The sequence below is a fragment of the Sebastes fasciatus genome, chromosome 11 (genome assembly GCF_043250625.1).
Source record: "Sebastes fasciatus isolate fSebFas1 chromosome 11, fSebFas1.pri, whole genome shotgun sequence".
NCBI lineage: Eukaryota > Metazoa > Chordata > Actinopteri > Perciformes > Sebastidae > Sebastes > Sebastes fasciatus.
The window spans coordinates 23,202,489-23,227,601 of NC_133805.1; the positions used below are offsets into that span (position 1 = coordinate 23,202,489).

General features: G+C 37.4%; 1 protein-coding gene across 1 annotated transcript; it reads left to right on the top strand.

Annotated features, from left to right (window-relative positions):
• Nucleotides 1–2,224: 2,224 nt before the first annotated feature.
• LOC141777422 (uncharacterized) lies at nucleotides 2,225–24,008 on the top strand. Its single transcript, XM_074651651.1, has 26 exons — nucleotides 2,225–2,339; nucleotides 2,871–2,912; nucleotides 4,588–4,717; nucleotides 5,225–5,392; nucleotides 6,296–6,433; nucleotides 6,887–7,038; nucleotides 8,358–8,461; nucleotides 8,584–8,776; nucleotides 9,199–9,330; nucleotides 9,683–9,826; nucleotides 10,034–10,169; nucleotides 14,572–14,722; nucleotides 14,836–14,978; nucleotides 15,702–15,813; nucleotides 16,722–16,785; nucleotides 16,898–17,101; nucleotides 17,188–17,333; nucleotides 17,496–17,614; nucleotides 18,692–18,813; nucleotides 18,948–19,045; nucleotides 20,389–20,522; nucleotides 20,738–20,862; nucleotides 21,007–21,152; nucleotides 22,093–22,195; nucleotides 22,329–22,465; nucleotides 23,322–24,008. Exons 3-26 carry the CDS (start codon nucleotides 4,588–4,590, stop codon nucleotides 23,452–23,454), a joined length of 3,234 nt encoding a protein of 1,077 aa, XP_074507752.1. The 5' UTR covers nucleotides 2,225–2,339; nucleotides 2,871–2,912; the 3' UTR covers nucleotides 23,455–24,008.
• Nucleotides 24,009–25,113: the final 1,105 nt, after the last annotated feature.

A 25,113-nucleotide genomic window follows, 5' to 3' on the forward strand; every position in this document is an offset into this window, starting at 1 on the left:
TTAATAGAAATGAAAATGGTCATCTTGGGAAGGACGTCACCCAACAGCAAAGCCGTGTAGCCGCATGCACACATCCAGAGCCTATACGGATAAATGGACAATTCTTTACTTCCCCCAAAAGACCGCTTCAGGGCACCACAAGTCAGCTGAAAGGAGTCCAAGAGACACAGACCGAGCTGGAGTTCATCAGCAAGTTTTACCAGCCAGTCCCTCCTTCAAGGGTGTCAACTTGAAGTCGGGCCACAGACCAGATAGCTGGGCCTGAAACAGGAAGATAGTCTGAGTCTGTTGCAGGAAAAATGCAAGGGATGTCTGGTATTATCTTTTATGAGATTGCAAACTATTGAACATACTGTACCCTCTGGAAACATCACACACTCACTACTGTATTATATTTGGGAGCATAACTACTTGACAGTTGCATAAATTGTTTTACTCTGGAATCATTTCACAGCGGTGTCTGGTCCTTGCAGGGTTTAATTTCCATAAAGCAAGAATTAAAATGAATTTGAACTCAGTTATCTACAGACAAGGAATGTGAGTGCTTGTAATTTTGCACTGTTTAAATATTTGATTGAAAAATGTGTGTTAAGACAGGTGCAGCCTCTGCAGCCCTGCTTTCATGAAACACACCAATAACACTCACACACAAAGTAAATGTGTTTTAACTACTCAGGGGTGTTTTAACTAATCATTAGAAAATGACAGTGTATCTCTGTGATTCTTACAGGTATAAATAATAACATTTATGATGGGTCAACTCCATTCAGCTGCTTCGTTAATGTTCTTAGTAACACCTGTGCTTCACCTACTGTGATAAGTCAAAATGTCTGTTGTTAAAAGAAAAGGCCTATGTTACTGAAAGTGTTGGAATATCATGGAAGTAAAACCAAACCAGAGAGATAATTACCTAAAATGTGGCACAATACATTTAAATATTATTAAACAAACACCATTTGGGAGTCCTGCATGACAGAGCCTTCAAGATCTTCAACAGAAACCTCAGGTCAGTGGTGAAACAGTACAGCACAATGTACATAATAATAATAATTGCTAGTTGCTCCAATAGGATGGTCCAACAGCTGGATGTACACTTTCTTAGCACATTATATATAATGCAGAGCTTTATATTGCTTTATAACAAAGTATACTATAGAAATCCATCCATCTGCAACCGCTTATCCCGTTAGGGGTCGCGGGGGGGCTGGAGCCGATCCCAGCCGACATTGGGCGAAGGCAGGGTACACCCTGGACAGGTCGCCAGTCCATCGCAGGGCTGACACATAGAGACAGACAACCATTCACGCTCACTATAGAAATACAGATACTATTATGAACATATAGATACCTTATTGATATATCTAAAGAATAAAATCAGTATTGATAACAGTATACAGTATATATTATTATTTCAACGCATACAGAGGTGTAGTTGCTCGTGGTCACCGCGGGAGGGCAGTGTATAGCCATGTCAATTACTGGTCTTAAGCAATAATAACATGACAAATACACGACATTTAGTGTAATTTTTCATGTTATACAGAGTATTTATTTAACTTATATAATGGGAAAACTATTTTCCTGTATGGCTTTCTTTGTTTGAACACCTGTCTAAAGTCTGAGGTCCTGGGATTTATTTTTTCTGACAGAAAAATATACTGGAGGGAGCAGAGCTTAGGCTGTTTCATATTATATTATTGGCTGTAATCAAGCTTCAGATTTAACACACACATAGGAGTTTACTGGTGGATTATGACATAACATTGATTAGGATTTTTATGCAATTCCTTAAGGCTCTTCTCTCTTTCCGTTAATATACAGGTATTTGTGGTGTGTTTACATGTGGATTTGCAGGCCACAAATCTAAATGATTTGCAGTATTTTCATAAAATTGTTGTAACAACATCATCATGCACCACTTGTCAAATCGTGACAGTTTTGAGTAAGCTAAATACTCTGAAAATAGCAATACATAGCATGTAGTGAGTTTACATTAAGCCTGTTAATGATAAAGGAAGTAAAAACCCAGCCCAGGGTTCAACAACATTCACTCTAACGTCTTATAGGGGACAAATATGGCCAAGCAACCAACAGATATTTGATGTTGATGTATTTCAGTAATTTTGTTTTCTCCAAGTCACACCCTCCTCCAGTAAATAGAAACTGATAACAACCATGTCACATGATCTTTGATACATGAAAAGGTAAGATTGTTCTCTTCATTTTCATTTACTAATGGATTAGATTCAACTACTAGATCGTACTTTTTGGCGCAACACAATCTGTGTTTTCTCCAAATACTGAGGTGCCTGCAGGCGGCTGTTTTTCTCCAAGACAAGGTAACATCTTGATGTTTTTTCTATTATTTGTTATGTTGTAGCCTATAGTTTTTAACTTTCCAAATTTAAGTATTCAAGAAAATGGTGTGAGTGCTTAAGTGTCGTGGAAGTAACGAACTACATTTACTTTTGTTACTATAACAAAGTTGTTTTTGGCTATTGGAACTTTTTTGAGTAAAAATAGGTTTTATTTTCTCTCAAGATTCTCACAAAAGTCTCAAAAAACAAAAGTCACATGAAAGAAACAGTCTTAATAGCCTTAAAGTAGAATGAAGAAAGGTGACATATAGCCTATAATGTGTACCTTCACTGGCTGAGTAGTGAGGTAAATGCATATAAATGGAAAACAATGTAATTATGTGGTACGGTTTGCATACCTGCGCCTAGTTAAAACATGTTGCATCTACCTTAATTAAACGTAATGACGTAATGGACCAACCCAAAGGAACAGGTGCATGCTGGGTGTTCTTACAGGTGCATGCACGGTGTGGCTAATTGCTAGATGCTGAAATGCACATGGCTTTCCTCCAGGTTGATTTCTGCCTTCACTGAGGAGTGTCGACCGTCAGAGAGGTATGTGAGGACTTTCTGCTGTTTTTCACTTAGTCTCTGGTAGAGTTGTGACTACATTTGCAGGGTCGGCGAGTGTTACAGCTCAAAATGTAAATAAAAGAAAACTTTGAGCTCAGCAGGAGAAAGTGAGTGAGTGGAATGAATGCCATGAATTTGAGCTAGTTTACACATTCATGTCCCTTTCATGATGAATTATAATAACTTTGGTTATTTTTTATTTTTTTAATCTTGCACCATCATCAGCATGTCAATATTGTCATCGTGAAGGTGGTTAGCATCATAGATATAATATAGTTTTAACAGCTGTTTTATATCTATATCAGGGGTCTGCAACCTGCGGCTCTTCAGCTCCTCTCCAGTGGCTCCCTGTGGATTTATAAAAATGGAAATGAATAACTTTTTATTGACATTTTCATTTATATTTATCATTGTTGTAGGTCTATGGCACGACGGGGTATTAGGCCCACATTGAGGAAAATAAAAAAAAATCAGAGATTTTGAGAATAAAAGTCATAGGTTTACGAGAATAAAAGTCGTAATATTACAAGAGTAAAGTCATAATATTACAAGAATAAAGTCATAGGTTTATGAGAAAAAAAGTAATATTATGAGAATAAAGTCATAATATTATAAAGTAGTAATTTTACGTGTTATTTTCTTTTTTTTTTCCGTAAGGTTATAATTTTATTCTTGTAATATTATGACTTTATTCTGGAAATCTCAGATGTTTTTTCCCTCAATGTGGCCCTAATACTCTGTAGTACATTTGCACTTTGGCCCTCACTGCATTAGACTTATATACTATATACTTGGACTATAAACTGTGTTACCTTCATCACAATGCTCTAATGTTTTGCGGCTCCCTTTTCCTTTGCCAAAAATGGCTCTTTTGATAGTAAAGGTTGCTGACCCCTGTACTATGGTTGGCATGCTGGCATCAGCATTTAGTTCAAAGCCCTGCTAGCATGGCTGATTAAGTTAGTCCTGTTTCCTGCCTGAAAAAAAGTAATTAATTGATCTGAAAAGTTAGCAATAAAGTTGCTACATTGTTAAGTAATTCTACCAAACCTTTCCCCTGTGTGCTTAACCTTTCGAGTTAAGTTATATAGCATATAGCTCAAATCCCTGCTTGCATGGCTGTAGTTAAGAGTAGCTTGTTGGTGTAGTTACAACAAACTGACTTATTGTTCACTGTGGAGTTTATATTGTTGTATTATACATCTGTTTTCTGCCTTGGTGGTGTTTTATTGTGCTGTTGATTCTATGTCCATAGCTCTTTTTATTTAGTGTTGGTCATTTATGTTTAATTGATTTTTTGTCCTCTTTTCTGGTTAATGTTAATTGTACTAAGGCTATATCATAGACTGTGTATGTACTGTCGATGGGCTATATAGAGGAAGGAGGTTGCATAGCCTGAATGTAATGTTGGTGTTGACATCAGGCCTCTGTGGTGTAATGTTGGTTCCACTTGTGTCTGTTTTTGAAATATAACATAGTAACTTTTACTCAAGAGTACATTTTAACTGACCTACTTTGAGTTTTACCTGAGTACATTTTTACACAAGTACATTTACTTGAGTAAAAGTTCTTTAAAGTAACCCTATATTTACTTGAGTATAATATTTTCGTATTCGTTAAATCCCTGTAAATTAAGTATCTTGATGTATTTGTTTAGATGGATGCAATGTTCAACATACTTGAGCAGTTCAGACTGGAATCTCTCTACGACCAGTTTGTCCAGTTTGGCGTAGAGGATGAAAGAGATTTCGTGGACAGCGTAACAGATGAAGATCTGAACGACATGGGTGAGATGAACCTCAACTTGAAACCAAAGATATGCTTGACTGCCACTCAGTGGAAAACAATTAAACCTATATCTAGTGGGATCTTCTTTAGCTTGAATTGTAATGTATTTGCAATTTCATTTAAGGCTCATTGCACTGGGTGACCGGAAAAATATATATAATGTACATAGCAATACAATCTAATACAACACTATAATAAATACCTTTTGTAAAACATTTTATCTATTATAAATTTTAATTGTTGACACTGTTAGATGTGTTGATTCAACTGTATGGTAGTTTTGTAGGGTATATGTGTCATAGTTTTATAAGGTAGCAGACTAACAAGTGTTTCTAATATATGCATTACCTATGTACAATGAAACATTGTGTTCAGTGCCATCACACATGACAATGAATAACTTAAAAATGATCAAAACAAGTCATTTTGAGTTAAATGTCCACTTAATTATAAAAATGTATGTAACAAATTAATTAAATACTATTTTTGCGCTTACATTTTTACAGGTTTAAGTCAGGTGGAGAAGAACCGATTTTCAGCGATGAAAAACTTCATTCAAGGACCCAGAACTGCGGAGCTTCAAGTTCAAACTGTGATGCCTGTGCAAAAGTCACTGGAGTCGTTCTGTCTGCAGTACACTTACCCCAAATGTCCTCAACCAAAACATATTAACGGTAAGAGGAACATATCTTTTTATAATCCATGTCTGATCATTAGATGAATAGCCATTGACTTGTTGATCACACAGCTGGGCTGTGTTGTGTTAGAAATAGGGCTGTCAATCAATTAAAATATTGAATCCCGATTGATCGCATGATTGTTCATGATTAATCACGATTAATCGCAAATGAATTGCACATGTTTTATCTGTTCAAAATGCACCTTAAAGGGGAGATTTGTCGAGTATTTAATACTCATATCAATGTGGGAGTGGGCAAATTTATTATTTACTATACACAAAACAATTACAACTATTGTCCAGAAACCCTCACAGGTACTGCATTTAGCATAAAAAATATGCTCAACTCATAACAAGGCAAACTGCAGCCCAACAGGCAACAACAGCTGTCAGTGTGTCAGTGTGCTGACTTGACTATGACTTGCCCCAAACTGCATGTTATTATCATAAAGTGGGCATGTCTGTAAATGGGAGCCTTGTGGGTACCCATAGAACCCATTTTCATTCACATATCTTGAGGTCAGAGGTCAAGGGACCCCTTTGAAAATGGCCATGCCAGTTTTTCCTTGCCAGAATTTAGTGCAAGTTTGGAGCATTATTTAACCTCCTTGGTTGTAAAGGGAGTATGACATGGTTGGGACCAATGGATTTTTTAGGTTTGTAGTTTCATGTGATAACAATATTTTCACTCTAGCTCTAAAACTGAGACCGCTACAACCTAAAATTCGCAATTTGCGTTAATGTGTTAAAGAAGTTAGTGGCGTTAAAATGAATTTGCGTTAAAGCGTTATCGCGGTAACTTTGACAGCCCTAGTTGGAAATAAAATGTGATTGTGTGAGTGATCATTGTGCAGACATCGACATCCAACTTAACACAATGGTTGTTTTAAACTTACAGATTTGGATCCAGCGATAAACACAGTTGAGGATTTGATGTTGAGGATCGGCCATCTTGAAAGTGTTGGTAATTCCAAAGGAGTCTGTCTCTACACACTCGATGGGATGCCCTTGACAGATGATCCCTTCTTCAACACATGTGAGTAGACCTGAACACATTTTACGGTGAAGGTTTCCAGATGTTAAAGTTTATTTTGCTACGATTTTGTCTGTTAGTTTCATTTCACTGTGGTTGTAAACAATGACAATGACTGCATAGGTACTGAAGCATCCATAACCTTGAACCAGGATCCAGCTCTTTGTTTTGGTTTTACAGCCCTCGTCTTTACTGTTGTGGTTCAAGCATGCAGCTGTTTTCAGAGGAAAAGCTGTAAAAAACAGCTGTACACTACCAGCTCACCCCAACGAACATAGTGGGACATTTAGATTTTAAAGATACAGATATCAAAAACAGAACTAAAAGGAGTGAATATTTGACTGGCATTCATCAGGTGGCCAGAAACACGACTTCAAATCAATTTTAATTTTGCTGTGGATGTGTAAATGGATGTTTTTTAAATAAGTTCACTTAAAATGTTGTCTCCTCATACAGGGTCTTTGAAGGACAGACATATTAAAAATGGAGCTGTGATTTATGCCATTTTCACACCAAAGGAAAACCTGAAACAGGCTCCTCAAATACCAAAGCGAGAGTTTGGTGAAACCTACGGAGGCAATGTGGTTCGATGCCACATCATGCTCAAGGTGTGTCTTAACTACAGTATATTGGTCATGATGCAACTAATGACGATATTAACTGATAACAGTATATGGATATTATTTTCCAATCTTGTTTATGTTGATTTATGGCCCTGTGTTAAAAAACAAAATTCACTGACTATATACATTCTTGGGATGACATCTCCATTTTAATCACACATCATCATTAATACTTTTTGTAATCAAGGAGTTTCCAAATTGTGTTTGTTACATTTGATGATTGTAACTTTTTAGAAATCAAATTGGTTCAAACAGATGTAAACGGTCAGAAACTACTTTATGTGCATTTTCAAATTTAAATTCAATAAATACATTTAGATTTCATCTTTCTAGCCCAACTGTCGGTAGGGCAGTGCTCAGAGCTCTAAGATGGCATTGTCTATTGTTCATTAACCACTTTGGGAATGGCAGTGTGTTTTTTTTTAAAGGTATAATCTGTATCGGTTGTCGGTTGTTGTTTGTAAACACACAGCATTCAAAGTTTTCCCCTCCTCGGCTCGACAAGCCGAGAGGGAGGGAGGAGAGAGAGAGAGCAGCGATGGTCGAGAGGAGTAACTGAAATAGAGTAACTGAAGAGAGTGCCGCTAGTGGAGAACAAAGCAGCAAATCGGAGAGATATAAAATGTTATTTTCTGATTGTTTCCTGGCGGTTATGTTCTAAAACACACAATTAACTCCGCACAACGCCGCATAATCCTGCGGGAAGGTGCCAAATTGCCGGATTTTGAATGAATGCAGGCTTCCTGTCAGTGCTGCTCTACTTAAGCTACAGACACACACCAGTCATAGCTGCACTCACAGCACAGAAAGAAGCAGGGGGATCACTGGAACACATGCACACAACACAACCGCCCCCAATCCGTGAAATACGGACGCTTTGTATCTAACAAAGTAAAGGGGGACTTGTGAGGTCGGTATTAGAAAGCCAAGCATGACAAAGGGGGGGTATTGACCAGCTGAACAGGTTGCACACCCTGCACGCTGTTATTGGCTGGGGGTTACACCCCGACATGGGGCCCAAAGGCTGTTGGCTGAAGCCCAGCAGCGTCCCAAGTAAAGCAAAATAAGAAGAAAAGAGAAAATACAGGCAGAGGGCTGCAGGGTCTCTACAGAAACAGACACTGCCGCACACTTCTAGTGAGGCAGAAGTGATGATTGAGATGGATTATTTTCATATCAGTCTATACATTGTTTGTTAATTCATTCTGGCATATTTACTTTAACATACGATATAAACACATACATAGTATTTATTTCAAATTAATCTGTTCTTTATCATAATCTTTATTTTTTATTTCATACAGGGAGACTTTGAGGTGACGGTGAACTTGTCAAGTGACACCATAACCAGTCTGAGAATCAAGCTGGCGAATGAAAGTGGAATCCTAGCACACATCCTTCACTACAAGTAACTCAGAATTACCACACCAAGCACAGATCTTATGTCTTGTGACCCTCTTTGTCAACACAGTCAGATTTCTTTTTTCATACAGTACTTCTGTTCTCTCCTGTGCTTTATTATATTTGCAGAGGAGTCAACATTGTGGTGGTGACACACTGCAAAGCTGTGGGATCTCTGAAGGGTCGATGGTTAACTTCTCTTTGTCCACATTTTTCTGACGAGACTTCACACCATGAGACTTTCTTCATTAATGATTTTGTGCCTTCAGTCCAACAAACCCAGAAAGGAATCAGTGTGTTCTTGTCTTCACTTTATGCTGTTGTAAGTTTTACCCCGCGCTTTATCATCTGTATTCCTTTATATAACATTGTGCAGAGACTAGAGACACTCAATGCACTGTTGAAGACTCCTCCATGGAAAGCAGCTAATATTTACTCAGTAATCTTTTCACTATGTTTTCAGCCATGCTAGCAGCGTGACTATAGGGATGGCAATGTTGGATGGTCAGTCGGTCCACCACTTTGGTCCAGACTGAAACATCTCAACAACTATTGGATGGATTTCAATGAAATTTGGTACAGAAAGCGGCACTAGCATGGCTGCAGACACTTGTTTTTTTAAAACAGTAAATCTGAAAAGATGGCAAATCTAGCAATAACATTGCTAGATTGTCCTTTTACCCTTCCTTCCCATGTGAGCTTAATCCTGCTTTGAAATACATTTTATTAATTGTTTTCTTCTAGAAAGTGCATTATATAAAACAGCAACTGAAGAAACTGATTTCCTACATACGAAAACTGACTGGATGCAACCCTCTCGCACAAAGTTTGCATCAGTTACTCTGCAGGAACGAACCGGTAACCAGGAATCAGAAGGTAAACAACATAAGCTGATATAATTCTGCTTTTAATATCCATTGCATTTTATTCAAGTGGGTGTTCTCATGCTGCATTACATTTCAACAATTCACACATTATATTAGGCTACTAGTGCTGTGAAAACATTTAAATTTTGTGCAGAATTGCTGTGCTACAAAAAGAAAAAAAGCCCATTCACCATCATTGTATTGGTCACAGCAGCAGATTTCTCAGCAGATAGAATTCAAATGATCTGCGTTGTTTCGGGAAGATGTTTTCCTGTAATTTGGGTGAACTGAACCTTTACACAGTGACGTGTGCTTTTTCACCAGTACCCATTTCTTCAGACACACTTGTTCTTTTGTTGTAGATTGCAGTCGTTGAAGGCTTGTACATGCTCTTCAGAGAGCTTTTGCCTCAACGTGGAACACAACAGGGGGAGAAACTCATTAAGGACCTGGATGTGTTTGAGAATTCACTGTACTGCTGGGCACATCTCCTATCAGAAGCAGAGGTATGAAGATACTTAGGTTTGACTGATACAGCTTGTGACGGGTAAAACCAGTAATTTTAGACTGAAATCCTAACTGCCAGTGTTTTATGTGAATAGAAGTTGCCATTCATTTGAGCGGTTGTACATGGCTTGAATGTATTTATGAAGGCATTAAGGTAACATTCCTATTTGATGTTTGACCACGTAGGTAATGCCTTATTTTGACAGAAACTAGCAGCAGATCATGAGGACTACGCACCAATCACTCTTGAGTCTGAAGATGGCAGCCGCTTTTCTGAACCAGTCAGAGTACCTGGAGTACCTGGAGCTTTTGAACGAGCATACGTTCGCCAGAAAATCAAAGGTAAAACTCAGTGCACTTTCACAAGCCAACATTTAGTCTGTTTTAGGATGTTAATGTTTAACTTTTAATTGCTAACCGACATTAAGCATTTTAACCGATTAACGCTATCGGTTAAAAGAAATATTAACAATTAATTAAAAAGCTGGGTGGTTCAGAGGAGCGGCTTGTCATTTTAAGGAGAAAAGCCCGCCACCTTAACAGCCCACCTTAAGAAGCGGAGCCGGAGTTGCAAGATACTGGAAGTCGTCTCCGGTCTCTCAGCTCGGTTGAGCGGAGCGGAGTTGTAGTTTCGTAGCATTTATTCACCGACAAATAAACTGTATACACACTGCTACACCTACGTTCACGTTCACGTTCACGTTCACAGCTATAACGCCACCAACAACCTCACACACACGGTCTGTCGGACACTCGTCAAAGTTACGTTGGGCAGACGAAGTACGATCCATGTGAGACGCATTATAATGCCAGGTTTGAACAGACGTACGTATTTAAAGCTGGCCACTTGTGATCCGATCACTCAGGACGCATCTTAAAGTAGCAATAGGCAGTATATTTTTGGCATCATTGGGCAAAAATTCCATAATAACCTTTCAGCATATTGTAATTCAAGTGTTCTGAGAGAAAACTAGACTTCTGCCCTCCTCATGGCTCTGTTTTCAGGCTTTAAAAAATCTAGCACGTGACGGGAGACTTTGACCAATCACAGGTCATTTCAGAGAGAGAGAGCGTTCCTATTGGCTGTGCTCCGGTAATGTGACCGGTACTTGGCATTCCTTCAAGCCATCTCAACCTGATCTCAACATGGCTGCCGGGTCACAAACTTTCTCATTTTACAGCTAAACAGTACACTACACGATGATTCTGAAAACTTTTGAGGCAAGAAATAGGCATTACAGTAACAGAATATTGATTCATATTTGCAGTGCTGAACTGCCTAGTTTGACCGTTTGGTCGGAGTTCACGAGTGATTGACAGCCGCCACTCATAGACAGCAGATGGACAGCAGATCCCAGATCAGCTCTGATTGGTTGTTTTCCGGTCTGTGAAATCTTGCAGATGCCGTTAGGAACACCGGAAGACACAGAGGCACATGATTTGTTTCAGGTTACCTGTTTCATGTACTACTGTCACGTAGGACTGCACCTAACGATTATTTTTTTAACGATTATTTTTTCGATTAGTCGATTAATCTAACGACTAATTCATCAATTATTCGAAATATTTGTTTTTATAAATAAATAAATATCAAAAACTTGACTCATTATTATTTCAATACTTTATTCAAAATATCTTCTCTTATAAACATATACATAAAACACAAATATTATTATGGCATTATTTCACAACAAAAAATATCCCAGTCTTTACTGGTAATTTGTTTTCAGTCCAACATACAATTTCTCCAAAAAAAAATTCAAACAAGAGCTTGTATTGTAAATTCATGTAAAAGGAATAAAGTGCAATGTTCTTTTTGTGGAAAAAGTCCTCCACTCTGCTTTGTCTTATCCTGAAAAAGAGACACAGAAAGCCCATTAGAATAATAATAATAGTGGCACATTTTAAAACAGGTCTAATTCCACAGCACTGTTGTGTTATGACATTAGGCTAATAATAATAATAATAATCCTCATCAGTATTTTTACTTAAGTACTTAACTTAAAACTTAAAATGGTTTAGACATGGATTTATTTCATCACTGTAATAATATGCAGTTAAGATAAACACTAGCAAATGTACTTTTGCATCAGTGTGGAGCAAGAGAGAAATAGTTGAAACTATTTACAGACTAACAGTCACAGACTTTAGAACAATATGTAATGTTACTATAAGCCATTTTCTCACTCGTACATCGCCGTTAAAGTAAACAGAAAAAGTTACGTTACTATAACAGTGGGCCATAAAATACTTTTAACATGGTGGTGATGAAGAAACATTTTAAAAACAAACTTTAAATGACTACTGCTAACAGAAACACGCCCGTGCTTTTACAATCTTAATATATCATGCCTGGGTGATGAAAAAGTCAACAGGACTTACAGCGGTGTCTTGCTGCTGTCTTCTTCACGCAGCGCTCCGGGATGCATTCTTGTCAGGTGATGGTGCATTGCACTTGTACTGCTGTGGTACACCATCTCCATTTAGCACAACTTACAGAGCACCACATTGTTGGGTCTCTGTTTGAAGTATTCCCACACTTTAGATGAACGTTGGCGAGGGTTTTTTGACCAATCTTGCTCTCTGGGGGAATCAGAATCCATGCTTGGACCGGGCGCAGCGCATTTTCATTACGTCATCCGATGCGTCGACGCACGTTACGTAAATCGACGTATTTACGTAATCGACTACGTCGACTACATCGACGAATCGCCCCAGCCTTACTGTCACGGTATAGCGACCGTTTTATAAAAATAACTTTTTTTAATCATATTTGCTCCAATCTCGCGTACTTCAGCTTTAATGCCAGGTCTGAACAGGGCCTTACTGTAGTTTGCATGAAACATCAAACCTAATTATTTTTGTGCATGGCATGGGTGTCCCAACTGTATGGAAACCGCATTAGTAATTATTAGGGCTGTCAATCGATTAAAATAATTACTTGCGATTAATCACACATTTTTATCTGTTCAAAATGTACCTTAAAGGGAGATTTGTCAAGTATTTAATACTCTTATCAACATAGGAGTGGACGAATATGCTTGCTTTATGCAAATATATTTATATATGTATTATTGGAAATCAATTAACAACACAAAACAATGACAAATATTGTCCAGAAACCCTCACAGGTACTGCATTTAGCACAAGAAATATGCTCAAATCATAACATGGCAAACTCAAGCCCAACAGGCAACAACAGCTGTCACAAGGCCTTTCCCATTTCTGAATTTATACGGCTTGATTCCTCTCCTCGACTCCTCTCCTCGTCTCTTAGTCCTGCCCACGGGAGATGCGAGCGGAGGATGCGAGGAAGAGACTCGAGGAGAGAGGAAGAGAGGAAATATGTTTTTAGAGACATGAGACGTCCTTTCCTCTGAATCGTCACGTGAAGCAACGTATGTTTCTGATGACCGCAGCAGCTGATCACAGTTAGATCAGCTGTCAGTCGACTTTAACAGCTGTTTATGTCTGAACTGTACTAATACTAATGAAGAAACAGAGTTATCAGAGTAGCAGTGTTTCTCTCTGTAGCATGTTACCTGTTTAACAAACACCTGCACATGAATAACAGCTGCAGTCTGTATTTCTACTGTGGACTGAGTCCTGTTTAGAGGACCAGAAACCATTTCTACTGGCACAATGCCTTTATATTATTTATTCATTATTAGCGTCTGTTTTTATTGATATTCTGACACTAGAAATTATTTATTAGGCTGAATGTTTCAGGGAAAATGTAAATGATGTAACTCATATCAAACCCGACGTTCAGGAATTATCAGCCTCACATGTGACCGAATGGAAATGATTTAAAAGGTGTAAAAGACAGACCCTCCTTCTCTCTGACTTAAATAGTATCCTTAAAAGTTAATGGGAGGAAATAACAGATCATCAAAAGAAAAATCGTTCTAATAATTGAACAGAGTTTACCATCTATTCGTTGTCAGGTCTCATAAAGCTCTTTCAGTGTCAGACTCCTTCAGCCGCGGTGTGTGAAGGAGAGATACTGCAGGCCATTCTGCTGCTGGAACACTTTACCATCAACATGGTCCGTCCGTTGTTCACACCTACAATTAACACAGATTTTAACTAGATGGTGAATCAGAAGACAACTAAACTATACAACTTTTAATCTGTGATTTGTCTTCACTCCGGTATGAAACTCCAGTGATGTTGAGAAGTAAAGTTATCAGATCAGTCCGATCGGCAGCAGTGTCCAATCAGTAACTGATATCCAATAAGGGGGCGTGTCGGTCAGTAAAAGACTTCCTTGAAGGCTGCTCTTGTGTATCCTCGGTCATCGCTCCTCAGAGATCCCTCCTTGCTCCACGATCCTCGATCCTCGATCCTCGCTCCTGCATGCAGAAATAAGAGCTTTGGGACGGTCTTCAATCAGGCGCACCAGAACAACTTCCGGTTCAAGCGAGGAGCGAGGAAACGACAAATAAGAGCTTTGGGATGCACCCATGGTTGATACCAATGGATTCCTTAGGTTTTTTTGCCAGTATCTTCACTCTAGCTTTAAAAATGAGCGAGCTGCAACCTAAAAATCGCAAGTTGCGTTAATGCGTTTAGGACATTAGTGGCGTTAAAACAAATTTACTTTAACGTATTATTATCGCGTCAACTTTGACAGCCCTAGTAATTATACAAACTCTTGCGCACATTTTTCTTTCAGAACTGTATTTAAAATATTACTGAATATACTATCAGCTTCACTTGATTTTCTATTCTTTTGGTTTAGATGGAGAGAGAATTCCACATTGCACTGAAGAGGTTTTGCGAGAGACGTCAGTACAGCGAGCCAATGACATTGAAAAAATCCTGCTCAGTTTGCCTCCATTCGTCAAAACTTATCCTCTTTGGATTGACCAAGATAAGACGACTGGTCAAAAGTATGTATCCTCAAAGTTTTACTTTTCTTAAAAGTACTTCAATGAGATGCTTTTTTTCTGTTTGATTTAGACTTGAGCCGTGTTTTTCAGTAACCTGTACAATCTAATGGCAGCTTTCAGATAAACATGGAGAAGACCTTTGGAAGTATGGTGGAAGAATTAAAGTCTCCCCACAATCAATACCTCAATGTGACCCCACCTCTGCATTTGAAGGAGCTGGGACAGTGTGATGCACGCCTTCTTCTACTGAGTGAAGGTAATCCTTTAAATACTTTCTGACTGTGCACACATATACTGTATGTTTGAAATGGTATTGTCTCCTTAAAGGGTAAGATTCATTGAAAGGTTAGACAGAGAAAAAGTAAATAAAAAATGAAATACATCTGCAGATGAGGAAGGAACCCCTACAGGCTTATCTATATAAAAAAAAACTCACCTAAAAGAGAAATTATATATATATATATATATATATATATAAATAAAAACGATGCAAAATAAAATATCAAATAACATGCATGTCTTTTATATGCCTAATCACATTATATTTTACAAGTTATGCTGCTATAGATGATGGCAAATAAGGTTGAAGACAAAATCAAGATTATTCAATACAATCTTTTTGACATCAAAGCACTTTTGAGTCTCATTTTGTATAAAGACAAAGACGGAGAATCATTCAGTAGGTACAAGTTTTATTGGACTGTATTGAACGAGTACTGTCCTCGAGATGTACACTACATTGGTAGGTAAAGGTTATTGCTGTTTGCTTTTACGTACAAAAGATTGTATCTCTTGTTGCATTATTTATAGATTAAAGTTCCTGCAGAAAAAAACAATAATATTATGCACTACATTCTAAACACATCTGAAAGGAGCTTCCCATTGGTTTCCTTATTGCCTCTGATATTTAGTACCATGTTTGTGGGAAGCTTTGTGTTGTACATTGTTTTACTTAATGTTTATTTTTTCTCTTTGTCAGACAACATTGGCGTATGTTTGTTTAAAGGAAAAGGATCTCCTGGTATGATTAGAGTGCACGATTGTTTGGATGGCAAAGACAAAGCAGTGGATGTGAATGTGTTGGCAGCCAGGTAAGTACCTTACAGTATTTACCTTATGTTTCTGTTATGCTGTGATGAAATATTTTTTCTTTTAAATTTCTGTTTATGGAGGAATTGGGAACATGAATTATTGTTTTGTTTGACTCTGGATGCCTGTGATCACCCCGTGCTCCTGCATTTTAGCTTCCAGACCCAAATTGTTCAATGTTAGATAAATAAATATGACATTAAATAACAACAAAATTAAATCAATAAATACAGGTAATATACAGTATATACTACAATCATACATTTGTAAAATAACATATTTTTAAACTCAGCGTTATTTTGAAATGTTGTGTCCTGCTTCTTTCATAAAAACAAAGAGTATATTACAGGTCTTTTTTTATCACATTTTTGTATTTCAAAATGGCCTTTTTCAAAGTAAACAAAATGAAATGTGGACTGCATGACGTCTATATAAACAACCAATAGAGATGACCAATAAATTACAATATAAGAGGTAGGTTAATTATATTTTGGTGAATAACAACTCAAACTCTTTCGCAATGTGTTTAAATATTTTTTTAACTTTTAAAAACGTGTTAAAGTTAACTTTTTATTGTATTTTTTACATGTTTAATGAAATAAAGGATGTACTGTAACTGCAGAAAACATCTTTTTTTTTGTTCTTTTTCTAAAGCCAATACCAAAGGCCTATGAATCCCTCTTCTATCGTTTCTGTATACGCTTTACATATCCTATAGATTTTTTCTAGTTTCTACAGCAATTTGTATTTTGCCTGCACAAATAGGGACGACAAAGTGCCAATCAACCCTTGTTGTTTGATACAGTAGCACACAAAATAGTGAGAACAGATGTAGCAGCAGTAAACTGTATACTCTGTAAAAGTCACTACAGCATTTTGCGGACAGTTGCGTTTTTGACACTTCACACAGGACTGGTGACTATAGAGATGACCGAACATTTGTCACAACCAGGACTCCAAAAGAGGCCATACTGGTAAGTCTTTGTCTGTCTCTTGTTTGATCATTTCTTTTGAGGAATGTGGGACTGGCTGGGGAACACAGGACTCACCTAAAATGTGATTATGCTTGACTTGATTTTTCATTAGGTGCTGATAGACACAAGCTCCTCCATGAACGAGGAGTGCTATGCAAGTGCAGAAATAAAGAAGATCAATGTTGTGAAAGAGCTCTTTGACAACTTTGCAACAAGAACCATGGCTTATGATTTTTATCATGTCATCGGCCTCGTGAGTTTCGACTCCCAGGTGAAAATTCTCCACACATTTACAGAAAATCTGGAAAAGTTCAAGGTAAAGTCAGTGTTCAGATCTGTCGTAATTTTATTACAATTTACGTCTGGATTTAATGCAGTAATATACCCTTTTTCTCATTGTAGGAACACGTACGCAACATCGAGGCAAGTGGATGTACTAAGCTCTACGACGCCCTGCAACATGGGGCGTCTGAGTTGGAAAAGGTCAAGACGAGGTTCCCAGATTGCAGACTTCGCATCATGTGTCTCACTGATGGAAATGATTATGGGTACATTTCTTCCTCTGTTCTTATCAGTTATGGTACCTTTTTATATTTGACATCTTCGTACATATATTGAACATCTTACTGTGAACAGTAAGAAAATGTTAGGAGTAACAATGACTTCAAAATGTCAACTAGAGATTATGATGATCTCAATTCTTTCCATAGATCCTCCATGAAGCCAGACGCTGTTACAGCCAAACTGCTGAAATCTGACATCATTGTGGACTCAATCCTTCTTGGAAAGGTGAACAACACTATGCTGCATGGAATCAGCAATGCAACAGGTATGGCATCTTTGAAAGACAGCTTCCTAAATTGAATTCCTGTGATGTACTTATTAAATCTTGCATCAAGTGTAAAATAATGCAATATATAGTATATGCCATCAAACATTCTGCAAATCCAAGACATCTCATCCAACCCATCATTGTAGAGTCTTATTTAATGTTGTTGACTGTTATTAACATTATTGCATTTTCATTACAAGGTTCAAAGTATTTGACACCAGACAGCTCAAGCATACATCAGTTGTTGGTATGATGTTTTAGCCTAACACCAGGAGTCACTCTAAATTGTGTTTCCTGGCTGAAAGTCCTAAACTAAGAGAAAGATCTGGGTGGACCTTTATGCCACAAGCCGTGTTGTCTCTACACGGCTTAGGGAGAGTACATTTAGCTCATTCAGGCATCTGTGTTTTACAAAGTCACAATTAGCCTTCAGTGTTTTAGTACAGTCATTCCCAAAGACTGAGAGATTTTATTAGAGTCACAAAATAAATGTGCAGAATGTATTTCATAGTCTTTTTTTATATATATCTGTGGTACACCTTTGAGCCACATGAGGGAGCCTGAATGTTCGTATTGTTCTAATAATTGTAGCCTACTATAACATTGACTCTAATATGAAATGTTGCGTACCTTCTGTTTGTTTTACTGATGGGAGGAAAAAAACAAGAGCATGTTAACTCCGCCTAAATGCATTTATTTGGTCTCATTTAAGTACTTAACATGTGCATATGTTTTCAATAGCACGTGCATAAAGCAAAGTAATTATTTATCAAACGTAAATCTCTTCGAAATAGCAGGTTTACCTATTCAAGATAATATAAGGTGATGCGGAAATGTCAGTAAAAATGGTCAGGAATGTTTTCGCTCTTCTCACGATTTATAGATGAAGCCTATTGAGAATTTGGGAAGTTTTTTTCGGGAAGGAAAGGTTTGGGAAACACTGTTCTAGTAAACATATTGTAAGGCAGGAAACTGTATTGTAACTCAAAACATGTGTTTTGATGGATGTTGATATGTACTCTAAACAGATCTCTATTCAGACACTTGTTAACCTCACATCCACATTGCTTCCAGGTGGTTGCTGTTTCAAACCACAGACAACCAAAGAGGGTCTGAAGCTCTTTGAGATTGAGACACTTCTGTCTTTGGAGCAGAGGAAACTGAAGGAAAAACTTGACCCGTCTTCCATCAGTCAGGTTAGTTATTGTAGATTGTTTTCCCTCGTTCTGTTGATAGTGATATGAAACTGAAGCGCATTACTGTTACACAGGCATAAACTTTGATGTGTTGTCTTGATGTATGTGATTCATTTGTACCTCTCCTTTTACAGCAGAGCTTGTTGAACTTCTTCACTACTATTGGGTATGACGAATGTCCAGAGACATCCTTGCCAAGCCAGATCAACAGCAAAGCGACGGTGACAGAGAGGTGAGTGATAGAAGCAGCAGTTCCATAGAGGCTAATAATAAACCTGGTCAAGTAAGTAGGGCTGGGCGATACGGCTTATAAATAATATCTCGATCATTTTAGGCTATATCGTGATATACACTATATATCTCGGTATTTACATATTTTCTCTAAAATAAAATAACTTTGATTTAACCCATTGATGCATATGATCATACCAGCGTGATCATTCTAGCAAACTAATCTGAACACTCACGAGGTGGTGTACTGTCAGATTGGTCTTTGGAAATGTATTCTTATTAAGTTTGACTAATTATTCACAGAATTGAAATAAAATTTTCTTTCTCCGAAATACAGTTTGCAGGCGATATCATTCATTTTATTTAATATTTATTTATTTTGTTTTATTTCTTTATATATTATTAACTGACTGACTGACTGACTGACCGACTTATTGAATTTATGCGTAATTGCTTTCGCTTTCACCGGAAGAACACTTTTATTTTTGAAGTATGTTCTTGGTTGATTTTATTTGAAGCCAGTTCTTAGACGCTCTTACCGTAATGCCTAGTAGGTTATATACTTCCATGTAGGTTATATACTTGTACCGCAAAACAACGTGGGGGCTAGTTTGACCGTCTTTTTCGAAGTGGAGGCTGACATCTTCATCACCTTTTCCGACCTCAACATGCTTCATGGCTCGTTTCCTGCTTCCCTTAAGACACAAAATCACACGCCCCATATGCACATCCATGCTCATACTCCACACACTCGCCCAGGAGAGTGTGTCTGTGATATGGATGTATAAAGAGAGCGAGAGAGCTGCAGGTGAAGCAAAACACCAAAGCGAGTCTCATGCCGGCGGCTTAAAGAAATTACGTGACGATTAATATACTCGATCTTCGTCATTTACTACATCCCACATAGAACAAGCTGCAATACATTGAGTATATTCAATATATTGCCCACCCCTTACTCCAGTGAGATTATTATATTATCCATCTGCTGATGACCACTTTATTTACCTGATGTTATACTTTGTCTGAGTTGTCGAACAGAGAACGAGTTGACAAAGTGAAGGTGTCGCACATAAAAAGAGGCATCCTTTTTTTAAATTGAACTGATTACTCTGACAATACTTACAAAAAATAGTGTAAACAAGACAAAGACTCCAGCCAAGCTGGTGGCTGTAAGACATGCTGATGATAGGAAATACATTATTTATTATGTGAAAAGAGAAGTGGTATAGTCTCTTAGACCTATGATTTCAAACTGCAATAATTATATTTTATACTTATTATATTATATTTACTGTCTTCAAGTGTTGGCATTACATTTGAAGCATTGATAATCTTTCTAAATAGTGCTGTGAAAAAGAAGATTTCGAGGGGGGATTGGGGGCTTCTGGAGAAGGACAAACGTATCCTGGAGGAGCTGAAGAGCCTGCATTGTAACCCACATCCCTTCTTCAGAATCTTTCCATCAGAGTCGGACTTTAGTAAGTGGCATGTTCTCTTATTTCACATGACTGGCACGGGGTGAAGTTTTAGCCATATATTGTTATTATATAGATGTACAGGATGAGAAATTGCATTGATGCACAGTACCCAGTACTGTGTATACCTTGTTTTCAGGTACATTGTTTTTTTATTCATGCAAATAAATGTAGTTTTCAATAGCGACAAGGTTGAAGCTTTTTTGTAATCTTTTCAGCGTTCTGGAGGATCCTCATGCAAGGCCCTCCTGACACACCGTATAAGAAAGGCGTGTTTGAGCTGTACTGCCAGTTTGGTCCCGACTACCCAGCGAAACCTCCACTCGTCCGCTTTGTCACACAAGTATCCTGCCAAAATACAAATTACTGAAGAGTTATTTGTTTGGGTTTCATTTGCATAATATATAGACGCTCATTGCAATTGTTCATCACTAATAAAGTAATGTTATCGGTTAGAAATGTGCGTGTTTTCTTAACATGGTAACAGGTGTACCATTGCAATGTCAACAGTGTGGGCCGCATCTGCCACAACATATTTGACCGCAACTACAACGCCCACATCTCCATGAGAGAGATCCTAGAAGCTGTGTATGGACTGCTCATCATCCCTGAGCCTGATGATCCCCTGGACAGGTGAGAGAGATGTACTGTATGTATACACTTTCATAAATAAGTCATTGTTATGGGCACCAAAGCTCATTTTTACCATGAGATGTTTCTTATGCTGAGGATGTCTTTGATCCATTTCAAAACTCATTCCAACTAAGGCTACTTTCACACCTAACCCATTTGGTTCGGTTAAAACAAACTCAGGTCTGTTTGCCCGGTTAGTACGGTTCATTTTGTCTGGTGTGAAAGCTGTCAATCGAACCCTGATGCGCACCAGAGTCCTGCGGTTCGTTTGTGGTGTGAAAGCAAACAAACCAACCACAGGATGTTTTTATAGCAGATATGTGATTTTAGCATGATTTTTAAAAACTAAACTACTAATAAATCCATCTGCTGATCGTGAAATCTGTTCAGGAAGCAATCTGTGTTGAAGGCCATGTATATAAGCACTTCAGCGCGTGTATTTTCCCTGATTAATACAACAAAAGCTGTTAAAACTGCTGTGCTTGTATCCGACTCCATGTACTTTGTCAGTTCATTAACTCCATTTAAAAGTGTGACAGCAATCCCACAGTACGCCGATCATGTGCGTGTCCGTGCGCTTCCTGACGTTCGGACTATGCGTTCGTTTTTTCGACATGATACAAACAACTGACAGACATATGAAACGGTTTCAAAATAGATTTTGATGTTCATGAGTGGCGCCGCTGCTGCCCTATTTCATTCTACAGGCTGCATAGAAATCAAGGACAAACTGTTAAGGGTTTCAAAAACACAATAACAGCCTCACCAGTACAATGAAATGCAGTAGCTCTTCGTAATCATACTGCCATTATAATGCTATTTTTTTGTGAGATTGTGTAAGGGAGGTGTTGATTCAGCTCTGTAGAACAAGCAGCAAACAGACAAACGTATTGGAAGATATAATGTATCTGACTTACATATTAATTTTTTTCTTTGGAAGCATTTTGGCTGAAGAGTTCCTGACGAACCGTGAGACGTATGAACGAGAAGCCGAGAAACATACAGAGGAAACTGCAGGAAAGTCCCTGGATGACATGGAGAAAGTAAATGCGCACCAATATATACATATTTGTGGCGGATATCACCTTTTTTATGTCTTACATATATAAATGTGTCTTGCCGGTTTTACATTAAATTACTCTTTTATAGTGTGTCTTTTCTTTGTTTTTATTTAAGGAATTGGTGGAGCCTGTGCCACAGTTCATACCTCAACATCTGATCTGTCCACTCACCAAGAAGATGTTTGTTGATCCTGTGAAAACAGTGTATGGCACCTTGTATGAACGCAAGGCCATTGAGGAACACTTGAAGCAGTGAGTTCATTTACTAAAAATGTGTTACCAAAATAATCATAACTGATCCCTGTTTAGAAACCACAATTTTACATATGAACTAGGGCTCTCATATTTAATGCGTTCATGCAAATTTGTTTTAACGCTACTAATTTCTTTGACGCATTAACGCAATCGATCTTTTGGAGGTTGTAGCAGACTCGGTTTTAAAGCTAGAATGAAGATACTGGAATATGAAACTAGAAAACCAACTGAACCAAGATAAGGAGTCTATTGGGACCAACCATTTCATTCTAACCTACACAGAAGGAGGCTGAATAATGCTCCAAACTAAGTTTTGGCGAGGTAAAACTGTCGTGGACATTTTCAAAGGGGTGAAAATGTGTTCTATGGGTACCCCCGAGTCTCCCCTTTACAGACATGCCCACTTCATGGTAATAATCACATGCAGTTTGGGGCAAGTCATAGTCAAGTCAGCACACTGACACACTGACAGCTGTTGTTGCCTGTTGGGCTTGAGTTTGCCATGTTATGATTTGATCATATTTTTTATGCTAAATGCAGTACCTGTGAGGGTTTCTGGACAATATGTTTCATTGTTTTGTGTTGTTAGTTGATTTCCAATAATAAATATATACATACATTTGCATAAAGCAGCATATTTGTCCACTTCTATGTTGATAAGAGTATTAAATACTTGACAAATCTCCCTTTAAGGTACATTTTGACCAGATAAAAATGTGCGATTAATCCCTATTAAATGTTTTAATCAATTGAAAGCCCTAATATGAACCCTTCTTTTAATCACCCTTGAACACAAAAACTCATCAGCTGCATTGCCATGTATTTTCATCGTTAACTGTACGCTCTTTTGCAGACACCAGTACGATCCGATGGCTGGCCCAGGACATGAGCTTGAAATGAGCTTCCTCAGAGCAGACCAGGACATGAAGAAAATGGTGATGGATCATCGCTCTCGTCAAATTCAGTTTGACAATCCAGTTGTGTAGTTTTACATCAGGTTCATGTTCATGTATTACTCAAACTTATGTTTTATGTATGCAAGTTTGTTCTGCCAGTTGGGAAAGGTTAGTGTAGGTTATTTTCTCTCCTTACCTGACATCACTTTGACTTAGTATGAACAGTGACGGGCAGTTATTTGTTTTCTCTGTTGAGATGCTTGTGTTTAGAGTTCATTGTTGCTTTTAACTTTTGATTGTTGAATTCACTTTTGCATGCCGTATATTTCCTTAATCACTGTTTTAGCACTCAATCATGTTGTTTGTAACATTTTAAATGTTTTTCTTGTAGTTCAGTTTGCATTGCATTTGTCTTACTAGTGCTAACCGAAGAATGAAGGATGAGAGTAATTTAGTGAAGGACGGAGCATTTTTTCTTTCATCAATTTAAAATATACAGAAATGCTTCTTTTCTTTAAGTAATCCATGTTGAAGCTCATGTGTATGCAGGTAAGCCATAGCCCTATCTTTATAAGTGAAAGTAACAACTAATATTTATGACTTTGATGCAAAGATTATTAAAGACAAATAATTTCTCAATAAAATTAATCTGGTTGTTGTCAACTTTCAAATAGTTCTATATTATAAATAGTATATAGATAGTAAAACATTACAATTTGGACATACAATATGTTACATTTTTAATTTACATGAGACAGTTTGTGAAGTTTATAAACTCTGTCACATGCACATTAAAATAGTTTGGGTGATAGCTTAATGTGACAATAATAAAACTGCAAAACACTCAGTCCTGGCTTATAATTAAAACTGTTGAAGATGAAAACATAAAGGTAAAAATTCCAAGATTGATATTAATTTGATGATTCTTTTCCAAATAGGACAGATGATTGGTCACTAAGACTCAGTCAGTAGTTAGGCTTCAGCTTTTCACATTTATCTCCAGTACGTGACTTACATGAACTGAATAATTAATACGGTATTATTATTGTGTTAGGTGTTAGTAATATTAAATTCATTATTTATTATTATAATGAGCTATTATATATAATATAATTATAATCTATATATATTAGATTTTAGATATTATTTTGATTATAATTATATATATGTATGTATGTATGTATATGTATATACATATATACATATACATATACAAATATACATATATACATATATATGTATTATCATTATTATTATATTATTAATTGTGCATACTATGAAACCAATCACAGCTGCCCAGTCTGCCTCTACGTCACGCCCCCAAACAAGAGAGGAAATGAATCACTTCAAATTAAATTTCCTCGAATTAAGAAAACAATATTAAAGGCCTACACGCTATACTAAAGGGTCATTTCACAACATTCTAAACGGATTCCTTAAAATATAAATCCTGTTATTCATGTCTGTACGCTTTGTTCCCGATTTAATGTCGAAAACACCTGCGCCAGCTTTTATTTTGAAGGCTTTAGCCGGAAGTGTATTAAACAGTGTATGTAGAGCTTCCGGTTTTCCACACACACACGCAAAAAGGATGTGCATGCCTTTTTTTCTGTGTACAACACATTGTATTAACCTTTCCCAGTAAACTTCAACCTTTAGCTGGACAAAACTGGCATTCTTGTATACAGTAAGCAGTCAGCATCAACAATCAGAGATTTGTATATAAGAAACATTTCTAGGGTTTACTGC

What these genes read in the sequence shown, in the direction of transcription:
- LOC141777422 (XM_074651651.1), top strand. Translation starts at nt 4,588, where the DNA reads ATGGATGCAATGTTCAACATACTTGAGCAGTTCAGACTGGAATCTCTC. An exon ending in TGATCCCTTCTTCAACACAT is followed by an intron (nt 6,434 to 6,886) that starts GTGAGTAGACCT and finishes CTCCTCATACAG; the next exon opens with GGTCTTTGAAGGACAGACAT. An exon ending in TCGTCCGCTTTGTCACACAA is followed by an intron (nt 20,863 to 21,006) that starts GTATCCTGCCAA and finishes ACATGGTAACAG; the next exon opens with GTGTACCATTGCAATGTCAA.